General features: G+C 36.3%; 1 protein-coding gene across 1 annotated transcript in view; it reads left to right on the top strand.

The window, feature by feature from the left end:
- Positions 1-563: 563 nt before the first annotated feature.
- Positions 564-19405, top strand: part of LOC118277438 (facilitated trehalose transporter Tret1) — an 80384-nt gene continuing 61542 nt past the window's right edge. The window contains exon 1 of the mRNA XM_035596224.2: positions 564-627. Within this exon, the coding sequence (XP_035452117.2) occupies positions 620-627 (8 nt within the window). The 5' untranslated portion in view covers positions 564-619. The remainder of the gene's footprint in view (positions 628-19405) is intronic.

The raw sequence follows: 19405 nt of genomic DNA, 5'->3' as shown, positions 1-19405 counted from the left end.
TGTGGTTGATATTAATAATCTCAATTAATTTTGTAAAATACTTTGCTAATTATTTATAAAGTGAATACATTATTATGTTATCGGCTTACACACGTAACTGTTTGACGAGGAACTCGACTAGTTTCAAGCCATTCTAGAGGCTTATATTCAGCATGAACAGCATTCCGCGACACACGCTTATAACATAATGATTAATTTAGTTTGTCTCACGAATTTTTTTATAAAATGATTAAATAGTGTAGCTTTAATAGAGTATCTAGTTGCAAGTGGCTATTGTACTTGTACCTCATGTGACTTGGTCCACTTACATGTTAAACTTTAGGTTTCTAAAAAAAGTTCCTGAAAAATAGACGCTATACAATGAATATCGAATTGATTTCCTGTTTATGTAATCATTATTTTAAACACATACTTTGTAATAAGTCTTTCAATAAATGTGGAAGTTCCTCATCTTTAAAAATCTTTTTAAGTAACTTCACATTTGGCTAATAAATAAACACCCTTGGTGCTAACAGCTCTATATGTACCTAGACAACCCCTAACTAACCAACAGGCGACAGTGTGCCCCCGACCGTGCGATCGCTAACACGCGTACCAGGACGGCAGCAACGCGCGGGAGATGCACAGGTACGATAATATTTATCATTTTTATTTACACTTTAATAAACAAACAAAATTATTTCGCTTCGAATTTTACCTTTATCTAAATAATAAATTACTAGGCTAACATAAATTGATACAGTTAAGAATCGCAAATAGAATTTATGATCTTGATGAATGTCTCGGTGAAAATTGAGATGAATTTGTTTTCATATTATTTCCTTTTATTCGTAATTGCTCTTTTACTTTCTGTGACCTTAGTACTAGGGAAGATATAGTGATTCAAAAATTGTACATGGAAATGAATGCCGTATGCAATCAGTTCTCATAGTGCAGTTATGCAAATAACTTTAGATCGATTGAACAATTTTATAGGAACCTTCAATTGTGAACTAAAATTGAAACATTGTTTACTGAAATATGGAATGGTACATAACCTTTAACCTTTGAAACACGCTCAATGTTGATAAAATCGTTCGTAACATGTTGTTTTACAAACATACGAACGATCTTTATTTTTTTAACGAATAATTTTCATTGAAATACACATCGTTTCTACACATATATAATTATTTTATGAATACTAAATGTCTATGCTTAGAATAAGGTACAATCGCCAAAGATGTCCCGGTTCCTAAGATGGCCCAATACCACATTTTAAAAAAAGAGTTTATATTTTTTTCTGAGTTCATCCGTGATCATGGCGCTTGCAACAGTGCCGAAATATCGGAAACTCATTGAAATTAATAAACATGGTAAATATCCCGTATTAAGTTCTAATGATAAAGTTTATATTTGTGTTAAAATGCCAAAAAACTATATTACTTTTTTAGATATCTCGATGGTCAAATAAATACGTTACAACTTCCAATATGCTTCTTCTTAACTTTATTTATCTGAAAGATTTTACGAGACTTTGCAATAAGATGGGCCTTATTAGGCGTCTGTACCTTATAATAATGGTAATCAAAATCATAATATTAAACATCGTTTATTTCTCTGTCAGTCTGTGTGCACTTAGTTTGCGTAAAAACTGCTGAAGATATTTTTTTAAATATTGCCCACACTAGGATTTTCTCCTGTGTTGTAGGTGCGTTTATAAACATTCAATTTCACATATGACATCAAGACTCATTGGGTGCGATTTGTTAAAATATTTTGCTTAATCTTAAAAATATCAATAATGATATTATGTGGGGTCTATTGTTGAGTATTCAAGACTGTTTTTCCAATGAACAGCAGATAAAAACGATTGACTTGTCAGATACAATCACTATATTATAATAGAAGAAGTTATTGTATTTATTTCAAACTTTTATTACAAAGCTGCTATACTATCCATCGGAGTGGAAGTACTTTTATTACAAAGCTTTATGTGGACAGGCAGTCCACCAGAGCGGAGCGCAGAATAGTAACCAATAGAATTGCACAAAATCAAAGTTAAAGTCAAGTATTTATTTCAAATTGACCGGCAAGGCACTTTTAAGCGTCTAAGCAAATATTATAATATAAAATATGTCTGTCTGTCAATCAGTCAGGTCAATCTGTCCTATTGGTTAATATTTCTCTGTTTTTCCGCTCGCTCCGCTAACTCGCCCATTCCAGTGGACAGGCAGTCTTAAACATGTTTATATTTTTTATCATCTAATGGCTTCTCTCGCCTTGGGTGAGACGAGAGGCAGTGTCAGAACCTTAATGACTAAAAACGACACCGTTCCTACTTTCTGTCCTTCGAGCCGGAGCCCCGGTAACCTCGCTAGTTAGTCCGCAGCTCCGGATCAAGCATCAGCCCTACTGGGCCCCATAACATACTGAGTCTAATGGCTCTGTGAGGCGAACGCTGAACCCTTTAGGAAAGCGAGTGCGTAAGTTAAAAAGGTAATTTAAAAAAACTAAAAAACCCGACTTCTTTATAATATGAAAATGAAAAAACTCTAAAACAAGAAAGTATCAGTAAAGCTGTCGGGACCCATTCTAAATATTAAGACTTAGTGAGGACACATACGGCTGGCTTTCTAGAATCCATTTTTAACCCTCCTTCTTGCGCAGTCGGGTAAAAAAGTTACCTAACTACATTTAATACCTTTGCAATATTGACTTTATCGCTCTATGTAAAACACTAGCAAAATATGTTTTAAAATTCAGAACCGATCCCAAACTAGTTAGTAAAGGACCAGGAGAGAAAAAAGTTTAGTAAATATTGCAATTGAGTTTAAAGAGTTAGTAGAACAGTCCTTGAGGAAGGTGGTCTTTGAATACAGTTACACAGATCTATTGATATGCAATCGACAGTCCTGGTGGCCCAGAAGTACTCGTTCCTTGAGTTCGAGGGCCGCTGTTTCGAAACCTGACAAGTACCAATGTGGCTTTTTTTTACATGTACGTCTAAAACTATTTAGACACCAATTTCACACAGTAGAGGTAAACATCACCGTCGTGAGGAACCCTGGACTTATAATTTCAAATAATAAGTTTGCAATCAGCAATCTGATGCCCGATCCGGAGGCCTGCGGAGGACTTAACGGCTTGTTGGGGTTCCGGCTTGGAGCAGGAGTAGGAACAAGGTAGTTTTTGATCTGTAAGAGTCTGAGACTCCCTCTCCCTCAGCTATGCCAGGAGACGTCATTGAAGAAAAAATAATATTAATGGTCATTCCTTACCCTTGCAAGAAGAGACCTGTTCTCAGTAGTGGGCCGTTGCAGGCTGCTGATGATAATGACATCATATCGGCGTCATCATCATAAATATCACTTCCAAATCAGTTGGTTAAAAGCTACCTGCATTTAGCTGCTCCTTTCGACCGTAGATGGATGATCATTATTAACGCTTAATCTTATGCCCCATTAATTTGTCATCAAGTAAGGAGATTACCTGCCTTTGATACCTCATACATGTGTACTTATCATCATCCTAAACTCTTTAAGCAAAATATACCATGTTACGGTTTACCTGCCTCGTTGGTCGAGTGGTCGTAAGTGCGACTGCCGTACCGTGCGTCTCGGGTTCGATTCCCGGGTTGAGTAAAGTATTACTCGGTTTTTTCGGTTTTTCGAAAATTTCTCAGTGGTAGCACGGAGTCTGGAATTGAGTCCTGTATATGGCAATAGGCTCACCCCCTATTACATAGGACTTATAACATAAATGGTGAAAAGTGGGTGTACATTGTATAGCGACATTACGTGTCGTAATGAGCACCTCTGCTTACCCCTTCGGGGATAAAAAGGTGTGACGTTGCGTTGCTACGATTTACCTAACAATCTAAAGACTATACAAAAAAAAACTATTTACATAGGCACATGTCTATGCCAAAAAGAAATAGGTAACCCACCATTTACATAAGCACTGTACAAGCAAAAATTTACATTGAAAAGAATTGTCTGAATAGTGAAATGGACCCTTGTCAACGTTGTCCTATGTTCGGCCGATGGTATTTTGTTTTAAAGATACGATCCTACCCACGGGCCCAACATAATATAATAGTCTAACCGCCGTACTCAGAGTCATTTACTTTAGGGAACAGAGAGCAAAGTTCCTTAAGAAAAGGAGGATCCTCCGACCAAGCGAGGTGATCATGCCTGGCGGGCTTTCTGCCCAACGGTTGTTCGTTGGGATTTTCTATCTATGTTAATTCGCATGTAAACATTAAGTCGCAAGTAATCATTACATGTGTCTGAGTATGGCAGTAAGAGCTACTGAACCCTCCAAATAAAATTGTCCAAGTGTGGCGACACTCTGACAAGTGACAAGTAACAATTGACAGATGACAGGAGTCGCACATAGACTATCGACGAGCAAATCAATGGATGACGTCACAAATATCCTGCATCGCACATATGAAGTTTGCAGGCGGAATAACATGGATAGAAAATTCCAACGAACAAACAGTTGGGCAGAAAGCCCGCCAGGCTGATCACCTCGCCTGGTCGGAGGATCCTCCATTTCTTAGGGAACTTTACTCGCTGTTCCCTAAACAAGTTGCGGTCAAAAAGACGTGCTACGAAGATGTAATAGCTAAGCTGTGAAACTATGTGACCGTTTCCACTGATACCAAGCTATGTAGCTGTACGAGTAAAATGTGCTATGAAGATGCGTCACCGCAAAGTAGCTGTGTGAGGAAGATGCGCAGCTCGAGTATGCGATGTATCGATAGTAGGGAAGCCATCAATAGCATGTCCGTTTCCACCAGTGCTAAGCTATAAATATGATTGGTGGAAGCCAAACGCATCCACAGCAATGTATCATAGTACATCACTGGTGGAAAAGCGCCCTTACTCTTTTCTTTCTTTCTTTTTTATTTTTCCTTTTTTAAAAAAAAACGTTGCCCCGCTCTAGGATTTTCTCCTGTGTCGTAGGTGCGTTTATAAACATACAATTTCATATGCACATGACACCCAGACCCGAAACAACAATTTGTGGATCACACAAAGAGTTGCTCCATGCGGGAATCGAACCCGCTACACGTTGCACGGCGGCCAGTTGCCCAGCCACCGCGCCAACCGTGCAGTCTAACCCTATTAGTATTCAGTTTCAAAGATTCGACCCATCGACCAATGGCTACAACATAGGACGGGGCTAACAATAAACATTGTATTTGAACTAGTGACCCGTAGGATTTACTGTGGACCTGTTTACATTTCATCTCGCAGAACAAAATGTATGTATTTGTTTAATCTGTTTTGCTTTGCGTTGTGATTAGGATGTGTGTTTTGTTCGCTATCGTCGTATTTGGTGATTGGATTTATCGTTTCTGCTTTCGTTTATGTGCTATTTATAGTATCGGGACTAAAAAATTTAATTTGAGTGTTTGTTATTTTGAAATAAATGCTCTTTACTACATACATGCATATAAATACACATCTAACACATATATCAAAATATATTTTTTACAATTTTTATTTGTCTTTCTGTCTGTTTGTTCCGGCTAATCTATGAAATGACTATACCGATTTTGACGGGACTTTTACTGGTAGATAGCTAATGTATTTAAGAGTAATTTAGGCTACTTTTATTTTAGAAACATATTTTATTTCATAGGTTAGTCGCGCGACCGATGCCACGCGCATCAGCTAGTCCAATACCTCAATATCTAATTGAATAATTAGTTAATTTACACTAGAATTGTCTTCACTGTCATTGGTGTATTTACAAAAACAAAATTTCTTGTATCATCACAACAAATATGTAACTCACCACAAGAAATGTCACTGTACAACTGCGTACAAAGTAAAGTCAGGCATTTTGGCAAGACTACCGTTGTTTTCTTAATAATTTTCAAAACTATTTTGGCTTCGGCAATGTACCTTATCTATCTGGCGAATCAAGAAATTGTGATCTACCCTTTATAACTGCGGAAAATATGATACAAAATTCGTAGTTCAACGAACAGTAACTAAGATTACATGCTCTCTGAAGCACGGGGGTAACATGAGTTGTTGTGTCATTCTCATATAAACCTACCCCACCAAGGTTAACATTGAATGAAGTACGGTTGGTCGATCTGGAAATCTTTGGAAGAGACTTATGTTCAGCAGTCTACCTCTTATGACTGGTGTGATGATGATGATGATGCTGGTTTATGAATGCCTGGTATTTTTTGTACGAAATCATACAAACTGTATGATGTATGAAGGTATTGAAGGTTCCACCTGGTCCCATGAGAAAAAGACGTGAATTTGTGTACCTATGTATAAAAAATATATTTTCTCCATCACTTGTCCTCCAAATCATTTTCAGAACCGATACAGATGTTTAATCGCATAAAAGTGCTTTTCCACTAGAGATGTGCTATACTACGTTGTTGTAGATGCCATTAGATTCCACCAATCATATTAAATGGTGCAGCTTAGCACTGGTGGAAACTGACTCAGCTAAGCTAGGTTTTTTTATATGGAAAGATGCGTGCTATGGATGGATTTCCTACTATCCATATACTCGAGATGTAGTATCGAAAGAAACGGGCACATAGTTTCACAGCTTAGGTATATACATCTCCGTAGTATAGCTACATAGCACATTTTTGATGGAAAAACACCCTATTACTAAGTAATGGGGTGCTCTTCCTTAAACTTACTATTTATTAATAAAGATAAAGCCTAAACAATCAAAACAGAGATAAATAGTGGGAGGGATAACCAGGCTAATCGGGACTAAACATGACAGTTATATAAATCCACCCGAAACCAGTTAAAGCTGTTAATTTGTTACTGAGATTCCGGTTACTAACTGGCTGGCCCTTTCTCGTGGGACTCGTAAGGGATTACATGACTCCTCGTTGCTCCTGCTATCCTGGTACTAGGGCCACGCTAATAGGGGAAGTGCTGAGGACTAATGACCTAATTTGCGAGGTTGGTATGTTTTGCAGGAAGATTATAAGGCTTTTTGCTATGTACATAGTTTTACTGTGAAACTATAAGGCTTTTTACTGTGTAGACATATTATACTCTTTTTGAGTTGGTACTATAACTACTATAAGCCTTGTTTTTGTATATAATATTATGATCTCTTATAGGTACACCTACTTTTGTAGTATCCAGCTCAAAACTACCATGGTTTACTTAAAAAGGAGTTGGTTAATTGTCCGACATTTGTATTTGTATTTAAAGGAAATCGATCAGAAAATATATGTCTTATGCTATATACCTATTAAATAAATCTCATTAAGAGACAGCGGTTCCAGAAATCATTTATTTCCAACTGACCTCCTAGAGGGGCTCTCTTTATTTCCATAAACGTAATATTATTTATTTGTCTTGACGAGCATCTGTTCCTGACAGGTCCTCTGATACCTTTAATGTGCCTTTTGATAGCAGCTTTCATGTTCTCCCAACAAGAGCCGGCCAGTCATCGGCGCGAGGAAATTCATTAATAACGAATATTACAAAAATATTTATATGTACAGCGATCTTTTGGAAATTATTTCTTTGAAATTATAATTAAAGGTATATATTATATATTTTGAAAGTAATGGGGTTGGCCTATATTTTGGTAAGCATAAATTCGTAGTGTCGTAGTAATGCTACGCCGTAGCCGTAGCTCGTAGCTAGATCCGCGTAGCTTGCAAATGTACCTATTCCGCGGCAACATAGAAAGATATATTGTGAATTTATTATTTCATAAAAACCTAATAAATAACTAAACAATCAAAAAGTCTTTAAACATTTTTAAAATTAATGTTCATTTGAAATTCCACTTAAAAAATAAACACTGCAAACACATAAATCGTCAACAACTAGCTATTATATTTTTTGCAGGCGCTAAACGGTCTTACAATAAATATAAGGAAAGTCCCTTTCACACGATATTTTCTTGGTACAATTACTACGGAGGCTAAAAGCTTTGAGAGTCTCAGTCTGAAACGTGATATCGTGACAGCGTGAATTCAATCTCAGATAACGCGAATGTAATTTCAAACACGTGCGGCTTAAGGTACATTTTTAGACTGTTTTATCGCGGCGTCGGAAACAACTTTTGTGGTTTATTGTATAGACAATTTTATACAATACATAATTCTTAAAGTTATAGTAAAAGTCAAAGGCAACATTATTTATTTGAAATAGACTAGGAAGGTACTTTTGAACGTCAAAGCAATATAATATAATAATTTTAAAAATGTCAGTCTGTCGATTAGTCCTCTAGCAAAGCTATTTGCTCGTTTCCAAGGGATAGAAGAATAGAGAAGAACGAGCAAGACACTTTACGGGTTACTCTTTTTTAATCAGGTTCTTGAGGATGTTTTCTTTGGTCACAAAACATTTATTTATGTTTTTTTTTTTAAAGTAAACATCTTTATATCGCGCTGTAGGTATACGAAGCATTGCCCAAGGTAAATGTATAGTACTACAACATAATACCAGCTTACATACGCTGAAATAATACCAGGATAATAGAAAGAGTAAGGCTAGCACACACTACAAAACACACTCGAAAATCCACACACGAAACTTCAAGCATCAAATTTAAAACACCAAATAAAAAACAATTAACAAAATTGTTCACAAAATTTAGCTCAAAGGGTTCCAAAAACTCCACAAAGCATTCTTCATTTTACAAAAAGCTTTAGTTTACTCTTGTGGTTTCATGTGAGCCTGGTAGTTGCTCGTGGTATGTCGACGACGGTAGCTAAAAAGACCGCTCAGTTAAACACGGTGACGCTGAGAAAGCTACTTGTGGTCGGAATTAGGGGATGGAAGAGAGTACTTGTCCCTTTCTTGTGGAATTATTATGGTTGTGGAACATGAAGCCTTTAAGTAGCTTTCGTTTATATGGGAGTTAGTGCACTGTGCATGCACGTTTTATTTCAAAGTTTCAGTAACACACTGGTTGAAAGAAATATGGTTGTTCTATACCAAAATACGTCTATAAAAGAATGCATCAAAAAGTATTATTCTTGGTAATAATATGATCAATTTAAAGCCAATAACAAACTCAATTTGTCTTTATATCAACAGTAGTGTATGACTAATGACTATCCCCTACTTTCGGAACTATTAAACATTTGTTTATCTTTTTATTCGCCCCAGAACGATGATATTTTCTGACATCGCTGACGTGATTACCATTAACGAGTAATTTACTGGTTCTGATCCCCTGGTACCTTTGCATTCGTATTTATTCAACATTTCACTAGTGACCTATAGATAATTATTGCATTATTTATGCAATTTAGGTGATAAGATAAGCAGTATTTTTTTATACTTAAGTTAAATATTATTTAATATCAAATTACAACATCTTGTAATATCAAGTAATAGATTAAATGTTCAGGTAGTAAGTATAACTTTTATCTATAATTATAATTTCATAGGAATGAAATGCGAGTCTACAAACTTATAAAATAAAACGAACATTACATAATTGCATTGTATTTTTAAAAGAGCATATTTAAAAAACAAAAGAGATAGGTAACAGAGAATCTTTTTCCACGAAAACTTAACAAGGCTCATGCATCATCGAATAGGAACACGCCCTTCGCCCTTTCCGTATCCTACATGGCAATAAATTATTCACAAGCAATGCCAGCCTTTGACATAAAAAGATTTTCTTTCACAAGCCTCTAGACCTCAAGTACCAGGCTCCCAGAAAGCTATAGGAGTTAAGTGGCTGTATTTTAAGACCGGAAAATGCTTCGACACTTTCCTCGAACATTGGACGGACATTGAGCGATGTTCTCTTTTAAAACGTTTAAAATCTATTTTTCAAAAGTAGATTTCTTTGGATTCTGTAGAATCTGTTTTAATAACTTTGTAGCTTGGCGTAAGTTACTCAAATGTATATTAAAATAAGTGAGATTGCTTACTTTTGTATTTACTAAACATGACGCATTGAAACGGGAATCCTGGGTTTAAGAAAACATTATTCATTGTTTTGTATTCTATAATATCGTGTACATGTTTTCTATGAATATTAAAATAAGACTAGGTAAGTAATAATGTAAAGAAGTGACACCTAAGTGATTCCTCTTAGGCAAGAGCTTTTCCTATCTACAAATATTCGACAAAATTTGCTGACCACGAAAGTAGGCTAAGTGCGGTCAGGGCTAGATATGGTTTTATGGGACCAATATTTTTGACGATATTACATCTCCATATTACATGAAATATTTTTCTTAAAGTACCTGTCCACAGCTATGTAAAAAATATATCAAGCCAAAGTAAAGCAGTCCAAATATTTTACCAGGACTACATAGCTCCGTAAAGTAAAATAGTTATGGATATTGCTCGAGCTGCGATGAAAGCGGGCAGCTCAAGGAAGAGCCGACCTATTGCCGATCATAAATACTCGTAAAACCTTTTAACCTGGATAAAATTACACTACTTATTTTATGGTTTCCTGGTACTTAATAACTATGTGGTTGGAAAATATGTTCATGTTCTTCTTATTTATGTTCAACATATAAACTTGTTTTGATAAAAAATGTCGATTAATTATTCTGTACGTAGAAATTCTATTTAATATGGTTTTTCCATTTTAAATGCTCAGTAATATTCAAAGTCTAGATTAAGTATCTTGTACGTAAAAATTCTAGAATTTAATAAAGTTTTTGCATTTTAATTCCTCAGTAATATTCACAGTCTACAATTGTGCGAAATGTGTGCTAATTTAGTGTTGTTTTCCTACACAGAACATAGTCAAAAGAGAACATTATCCTAAGTCATCATTATCATAAACAGCCTATAAGTTGGCCACTGCTAACCAAAGACCTCTTCTTACACGGAGAAGGTTTGAGCAATAATCACCAAGCTTACTCAATGCGGGTTGGCAATTTCAAACTTATAATTAGAAACCATAAGCCAAGGTTTCCTCACGATGTTTTCCTTCACCGTTTGTCAGTGGTGTCTAAATAATCTTAGCAAGTACATAGAATTCGGAAAAACTCACATTGGTACTTTGCCATTGGTAGATTTCGAACCCCATTAATGAGAAGTGGGCATTTTAAACCTCCGGGTTACCACGACATCCTATCGAAGATATCCTAAAGGCAATCTATAATCCCGAAAATAATAAAAATTTTTTCTTTCACAAAATACCTAAAATGTAGCTCTTCCTTCCATTAGCTACATTGCTATCTCACATTAGGCTCACTACTCACGCTTGAACAAGACTAGACTGAATTAGATTGAGCGTGTGAATGCTACCTTATTATTTAGAGAGCTGTCCGGTAGATTAGCCGTCAATCACTACACACGATCAATCTAACTCCAGTTAAGTAGGAATCGGAAATAAATGTGAACAATGGCTTAATTGGTTGGTTGCAATTGATTAATTAAGTCGACTTTTTACTCATATTATTGAGAGACTACTCAATTCCCGTGTAGGGCGAAGTATTGATGGGATTTTTTCGGTTTTAGGAAAATTTATTAGTAGTAGCATGGAGTCTGGAAATGTGCCCGGTATATGGCAATATGCTCACCACCTACTACATGGAACTTACATCATAAATTGTGAAAAGTGGGTGTAGATTGTACAGTGGCATTACGTGCCATAATGTGCACCACTGCCTGGGATAAAAAGCGTGACGATATAATAATAAAAAGACTACTCGATACTACTTTCACGTGCCGAGGACTGACAGCAAAGAATAAGTACATAAACACTACCCCTACGCTTCCCACGGGTAAAAGGAATTATACGTGAAAAGAGGCCTGTCATCAGCACTCTCAGTAGTCTCAGTGACGAACGATCTCATACTATAGGTACTCATTGAACTGCGATCTCCGACTTAACCGGCTTTCATCCCCGAAGAGGTTGGGAGAGGTGCACATTACGGCACTTAATGCTGCTATACAATGTGCATCCTGTTTACATCATTTACGTTATAATTTCCATGTAATAGGGGATGAGCCTAGTGACACATACCGGGCCCAATTCTTCGAGGTACTACTTTAACCGAAAAAAGCCCAGCACTACTTTAGCCGGGAATCGAACCCGAGACCCCTTGCCCGGCAGTCGCACTTGCAATCACACGACCAACGAGGCAGTCTTAATAATAAGTTTCTTTTTAAATTTTTAAAAAAAATAAATAACCCTGACCTAATTGTTATAAGAATAATACCAACAAATTGTACCAGAGCAACATAAGTAAGAAGCAAGTGAAACCTTTAAAACAAAACTAATTACTAAATTGCAGCAAATATTTGGCGATGTCTCCAACAGGTTCAGCCACTATATCATATTAATTTAGGTGCCAACTGGTCACCTTTGATAGTGGGCGCGTTATATCTCCCTACACATCTGACTCCCTGGCACTGAGCCAACATAGCGGCGAAGGAATTACTTGATTTATTCATACATCTCTCAGTTCTCTTGCCATAATTTCATTTAAAAAGCTTATCTTATCCAGAAATTAATTGTTTTCTTTTCAAGTTAATTAATATGACTCTTTCTGAGTGGAATTTATGAACACAGATGCTTGTTATAAACGTTTTAAATTGAATCGACTCGTTAGAGCAGTGGCTGGGCAACTGGCTGCCACGCAACGTGTAGTGGGTTTCGATTCTTGCACGGAAAAGTCTTTGTTGTTTTGGGTCTAGGTGTTATGTGTATGTAAACTTGTATGTTTGTAAACGCACCCACGACATAGAAAAACATCCTAAAATGGGGCAAAGATTAAAAAAAAAACAAGAATTAATTTACCGTCTCTAATTTGTAAAATGTGCACATAAAGATATTGCCATTTTTACAGGACACCGCGGTAATGTAAGTAGTGCTTATTCTACAAAGCATTTATCATTAATGTTCACAAATTTATTAACTAAGAACGAATACAAAACACCCAAATGTGAAATAAGGACTTTATTTACACATGTGTACGTATAAGTCCCTACCCATTCAATCTCCATTCAAGAACAATCACGTAAAAGTTCGTCACATAAGCCTGAACGCTTGCTATTGTTTCTGCCACCCTGGTGGAGACTTATCGATCATGCGAGCGCTTTATTTTGTAGAAATCTCAATTCATCGCTCAGCTCGCGGGAACAAAGGATAATTGTGTTGGCTCACTCAAAGCCAACACGTCAAAGGATATATGAAAACCAACACACGATGTAATTTGACTACCGACGTTTCAAAGTAATCCAATATTTCCCCTTAATTACATTATACTCTTTGAATCGGTGTCCATGGCCGGTGAAAAAGGATGAGACATATTATACTATCTACATATATGTCACTCGGTAATTTGAGCGTATTTGATAAATAACTTTATATGTAAATGTAATTCTGCTTCTCCATTCCAATCTACTTGGGCACATTAAGGAGTCTTCTTTTTTCATCCTCTCCCAGTAGCTCATTCCTCCTAAAACCACTGCAATTCCTGTAACCTAGGATCTACAGTAGATACAACTATGAAAACACCGGAACATTGAAGTCTAGCGCATCCTAGGGACATAAATGACTGTCTTGGATCCCGCTACGAAATAAATTATTTATTCTCTCAAACACCGTACTACTACAACAAAATCCGTTCTCTTTTATTTTATTCTTTACGTAATTTCTCAATTTTTTTATTCAAGTCATCCCAACCATTCCATTCTTTCCAGCATTTACTTTACCTTTATAGGTAAAATACTAAACCCCATTATCAATTTGCTTATAATTCATAACAGTTACAAGAAATCTCGTACAAAATTCCCTAAATACTTATTATGTGTAGTATTCCTCGTAATTCTAGACAGCAAAACCATGCCAGTACCTAGACAAGTCATACATAGTTAATAAGAACGTCAGTTTAAACTCCTAACATGTTGTGTACCAGGCAATCATAAGCAATGAGGGACTACTAATAATTCAAAGTGACAGAACGCTACACTAGTTTTCGGTGTTCCACCTAGAATTAGGTAAATAGCTAATGTGACTTTAAGTGGACTATGTTATTGTAATGAAATGGTTAAAATTGGAATATTGGTTTTGTGGTGAAATGAAACTCTATTTCATTATCTATGAGCAGTTTGCATGTAGATCAGCGATGCGGACGAACCGATTTTAATTTATGCTTTCCGAAGTTGGTCTGTGGAATATCTCGTTTACTATGTAAAATTGTCGGTACCAGTTATCATACAAATACATACTCGTATCATCTACACCAATCGTTAAAGTCAGAATCCCGAAATGTGTCACTCTTATTGGGTTGCGGATGACACGTGACAAATGATTTGATACAAAAAATCTGGAAACTGTTTCTAGTATATTTTTTTAAACGTTGCCCTACATTCGGGTGTTATCCTGTGTCGTGGGTGCGTTTACAAACATACAAGTTCACATACACATCACACCCAGACACAAAACAACAATTTGTGGATAACACAAAGAATTACTCCGTACGGGAATCGAACCCGCTACATGTTGCGCGACAGCCGGTCACCCAACCACCGTGCGAACCATCCAAACCGTGCATTTACTACAAACTAATGAATTGGATAAGGCCACAAAAATCAGTTTTTTACCATGAAAGGTACTAGGGCAACAGGAATGATCTAAAGTATATTTACTTACAATCATGGATCAGTAAAGCCCCAAAGCATTAATGAAATTGAACGTCAGCCTCTCGCAAATTACCCGCGGTCAGTGCAGCTTACCTTCACAGATTAAACTGTCCAACTAAAAAGGCTATAATGAACTATTTTAATGAAAATTCGTTTAAAAATTTCGCCAACAAAACAGCGCATGAGAAGTTTGCATCCTCATAAATTTAGTGGTGCACAGGCTCAGTGTTTGTGACCTCCATTGTAATTTAGGATATTATTCAACTTTGTATGTCTACTACAGAATGGTAACATGACAGATTTATAATTCTACGTTTTTGTAATTTTGAAAATTCTATTGTATCTGTATTATATTTTGTAGTTAAATAAAGTATACACAAATTATTAGCTCGTGACCATTCGTGACAATTCATTGCTAGCTAGTTTCGTTGTATGAATGAGGTTACCGGTGGTCCAATTACCATCCTTTCCAAAATTCCCAATCCCCGATTCACCAACAACACTTAAATTCATAACCCTCAAAAGGCCAGTAACATGCTTGTAATGCCTCTGGTGTTTCGAGTGTCCATGGGCGACAGCGAATGCTTACCATCAGGTGATCCGTCTGCTTGTTTACCGGCTTATACCATACAAAAAAAACACTTTCGGCACTTTCAGTTTGCTCTATATAAGTGATACTCTTATCACTTATAAGAGATATATATTACAATGATATTATCACTTATAGAGGCGTTTAAAATAATTTCCATGGTAAGCAAGCGGGTTGGAGATCAATCATTGGACAAAATCATCAAGGTATTTTACATATCACACAGTCGATTGAATTAAAACTTCATAGTACTCAAAACTGAGATCATTCTCCCACAAGTCTTTGTACGACAAAGAATAAGAAACGCACAAACTTCGTCTAACTTTCCGACTTAAAAACATATAAAACTTTAGGATTTATTTTACTTTCTGTAATTTTCCAAGTTTTTATCAAATTTCCGAAAAGTTTCGTGAAGTAAGAAGTACCGGGGACTTAATGTTATATGTATACTGGTACAAACATAAGTAAGTATGGTTTGTTTTAACTTAACTTATGAGTTTATATTCTACGTTCCTATGGTTTGTTTTAACTTAACTTATGAGTTTATATTCTACGTAGTGATCGCAAGTTCGAATTCCTGAGAAAGGGCAGGTCTGATCTCTTATGCCTTGTTCGTACTACGCCAGCATTTTAGTCGAGTAGCAAGTATTTAGTAACTACTTCTAGAGAGAGCTACTATGTACTTGCTACTGGACTAAAATGCTAGCGTAGTGCGAACCAGGCATTAGGTCCGGTTTGGATTCTTAAATTCTCAGGTCCGGCAAAGTATTATTATTTTTTTATGAATTCTGGATAAATTCCCAGTAGTACTAGTATGGAATGTCGTTTTTTAAGGGAGGAAAATCAAATGACTTCTCTCGCCTTGGGCTAGGCGAGAGGGAGTGCAAGACTCTAACTGACTAAAACACACCCCGTTCCTACTCCTGCTTTTCGAGCTGGACCCCTTAGGTTCACTCGTCCAAAAGCGCAAAGTACTATTGTCTTTCCTTTATTGCAATTTTAAATACTTATTAAGTATTTACAAATGTGACTTCACCGTTGTAAAATGCTGAATATTCTACAGGCGTGATGTTTGTCTGAGTATTTGCTTAAACATGTTTAACACGCAATTCCCATAGAGACTGGTCCAAAAAACAAACATTTTGACACAATTTATGTACTTTCAGAATACTAAAATTGTTCTAAATTTTCATATTGTTTTTCTGAAAATCCAATGCTAATCATCTCAGAAACGTGGCCAAAAAATTCGGAATACCATTTAAAAAATAATAATTACCTACCAGGAGTTCAGATATTAGAAAGAGATATAAAAAACAATTTATTTCCAAATGCAATGCCACGATGTCTTTCTTAAATTCGATTTGCAAAATATAAATTGTGTTTTGAAGGAAATTAGATTTTAAGATGTATTCGATAAAGACTATTTTAAATTACCTTCGGCCGGCAGTTTAGGAAGAGCGATAAATTCAATCTCGCTCCAATTTGCAACGAAATTAATTATGGTCGTTTTAGATTACAGTTATAATTTAATGAGAGCGCGTTTTATTAATTTTATTTGTTCAGCTTTTCGCTTTGGCTTAACTAAACGACTTGCTTATTTTTTCACGGAAAAACACATTCATAAAATACGTACCTGAAAATATTTCGTTTTAGATATTTTATTATTTAGATTTTTTCCTGCAATTCTTAACGAAAGTAAACCATAACTTCAGTGGAAGTTTCTAATAGAAGTTTCCACCAGCGATGTGCTATGTAGCTATGCTACGATGTGGTAGCTAGGCTGCGAAACTATGTAACCGTTTTCACTGATACTTAGCTATGTCGGAAGTTGCGCAGCCCGAGTTTGCGATGTATTGATAGAAGCTATCCATAGCATACATCCATAGCTCGCATCTTGCCATATAAAAAACATAGCTAAGCTGAGTCCATTTCTAGCAGCACTATGCTATGTGTATCAACAAATATGATTGGTGGAGGCCAAACGCATGCACAGCAACGTAGCGTAGCACATGTCTACTGGAAAAGCAAACCTTCACATCTACCTTTTTATGCTTTCCTAGTACAAGTAACTAAACATAACCAACAATAAAAATTACAAAATAAATACAAAATCGTCGTATTTATTCAAATAACCACCGCTTTCAGGGCACTTCTAAATAAAAAAATATTGTTGTCATCATTTTTCATCTCACAAAACCTAATGAATGAACGAGCCAGCTTTCCATTAGCAGTTACATCTATATGTATGTGTACATGTCCCTCAGAGTAATTGTTATACAAGTCCCCATCATGGCTCGGCTTGGCATCACTGGCGTGCCACACACTCACATTACAGGTTTAAAAGAAGTTTCAGTTTTCAATATGGCAGTTCCATAATACTGTAATTGTGTCCAAATTCTTATTTATTTAATTTATTTAAGGTTTGCTTTAAATGATTAGCAAACAACAGGACATTGTAACAAACATTATTTCTTTTATGGTATACGCTGGTAAACGAGCAGACGAATAACCTGATAGTAAGCAATCGCCGCCGCCCATGGACACCCGAAACACCAAAGGCGTTATAATTGCGTTGCTTTTTGGGGGTAAGGAATTTAAGGGATATTGGGCAATCGGAGATTAGGAAGATTGGTAATTGTGCCTCCGATAACCTCACTCACACAACAAAACAAAACGCAAGCTATATTTATTCACGTCCGTTTTTTGTAAGGCCGTGGTATCACTTCGGTCCAGCCGGCCCATTCGTACCGAAGTATGAGCATCCCACTTAAAAATATGAACGATATATGAATGAATACAAAATGTTACCAGTCCGTAAATATAACTTGAGAGAGTTTAACTTACCTACGTCAGTTACAAAGGAACTTTTGTAAGTAAAAATAAATTATTATTATACGTAACTGTTTGAAGAGGAACTCAACTAGTTTCATGACAGCCAATAGCATGATTTGAAACTAGTCCAGGTCCTCGTCAAACAATTACTTGCGTAAGCCAATAACACAATAATTGATTTATTATCTCTCACGAAAGTTATAACAAACAAACTATTATATGATATCAGTACGTGATATCACATCAGTGAGAGTTTCATTCCAAAAATACGTCGACACAAAGAACCAATCAGCGCAACTGTCGAAGTAACCGAGACTTCTGTCCCACACATGTAGTTATGACATGATGCTGATAAATATCTCGCGTCGTATTGTTTCCTCGAGTTGGGCCCAACTATGACGGCTGTTCGTAGGGACAGAGTATGTGAGTTAGGTACTAGGGTAGCATGGGTGGCTAGAAGTTTAGACATGTTGACGTTTACATGGAATGTTACTACTTAACATTGGACTTACATGTCTTACATAAAGTCACTAGTATTATTATAATTAAAAAAATATAAGCTCAGGTTTCCTCATAATGTTTTCCTTCACCGTTAGTCAGTGGTGTCTTTTTTTTTAAGGAGAGCAAGTCATCCAATTCCTCCTCCCGCCCTGGGCGTGGCGAAAAGGAGTAGCAGATTCTTACTGACTAAAAACCACCCCATTCCTACTCCTGCTTTTCGAGCCGGAGCGTCGGTAAACCCGCTAGGTAGTCCGCAGCTCCGGATCAGGCATCAGCCCTTCTGGGCGGCTGTGACTAAATAGTTAATCTTATCAATTGCGAAAAGTCACATTAGTAGTTGCCGTTGGTAGATTTCGAACCCGTCTTAAAACTCCAGACCACCAGGAAACTGACGACTAGTTCCAATCAACTAAAATTCGTTCTTTCAAAAATCCTAGATACAACTCCATTTTTAGACTCACTGTTCCTATCCTTCACGTTGTTAGTCCCATGTCACTTGTCATAGGTTTATCGACTTACCACAAATCCAAATAGCGTTCAAATGAAATCTGAGAAATCCAAAATGAGATTTTATTTCTGAGATCTGAGATTTTTATTTTATTATTTCCTAAGAACGTTGCCCCATCCTAGGGTTTTCTTGTGTGTCGTGCGTTTATGATATATCATATAGATTTTTTAAGTGAATAGTAAACTCTAATAACTTATTTACTAAAAAAAAAAAGGGAACCGCCTTAAATTTTCTTTACCGCCTCCAATTTTTTTAATCAGGCAATAAATAACCCTACAACCTTCTCCTTTGTCTGAAAAACTATGTTGAAAACCGCATCAAAATCGGTTCATCCAAACGCAAGATACATACTGGTGAAAATAAGAATCTCCTTATTTGGAGTCGATTAAAAATCTA

Source organism: Spodoptera frugiperda, chromosome 10 (assembly GCF_023101765.2).
Source record: "Spodoptera frugiperda isolate SF20-4 chromosome 10, AGI-APGP_CSIRO_Sfru_2.0, whole genome shotgun sequence".
Classification (NCBI taxonomy): domain Eukaryota; kingdom Metazoa; phylum Arthropoda; class Insecta; order Lepidoptera; family Noctuidae; genus Spodoptera; species Spodoptera frugiperda.
The sequence above is the reverse complement of the archived record's forward strand: the minus strand, read 5'-3'. Positions and strand labels throughout refer to the sequence as shown.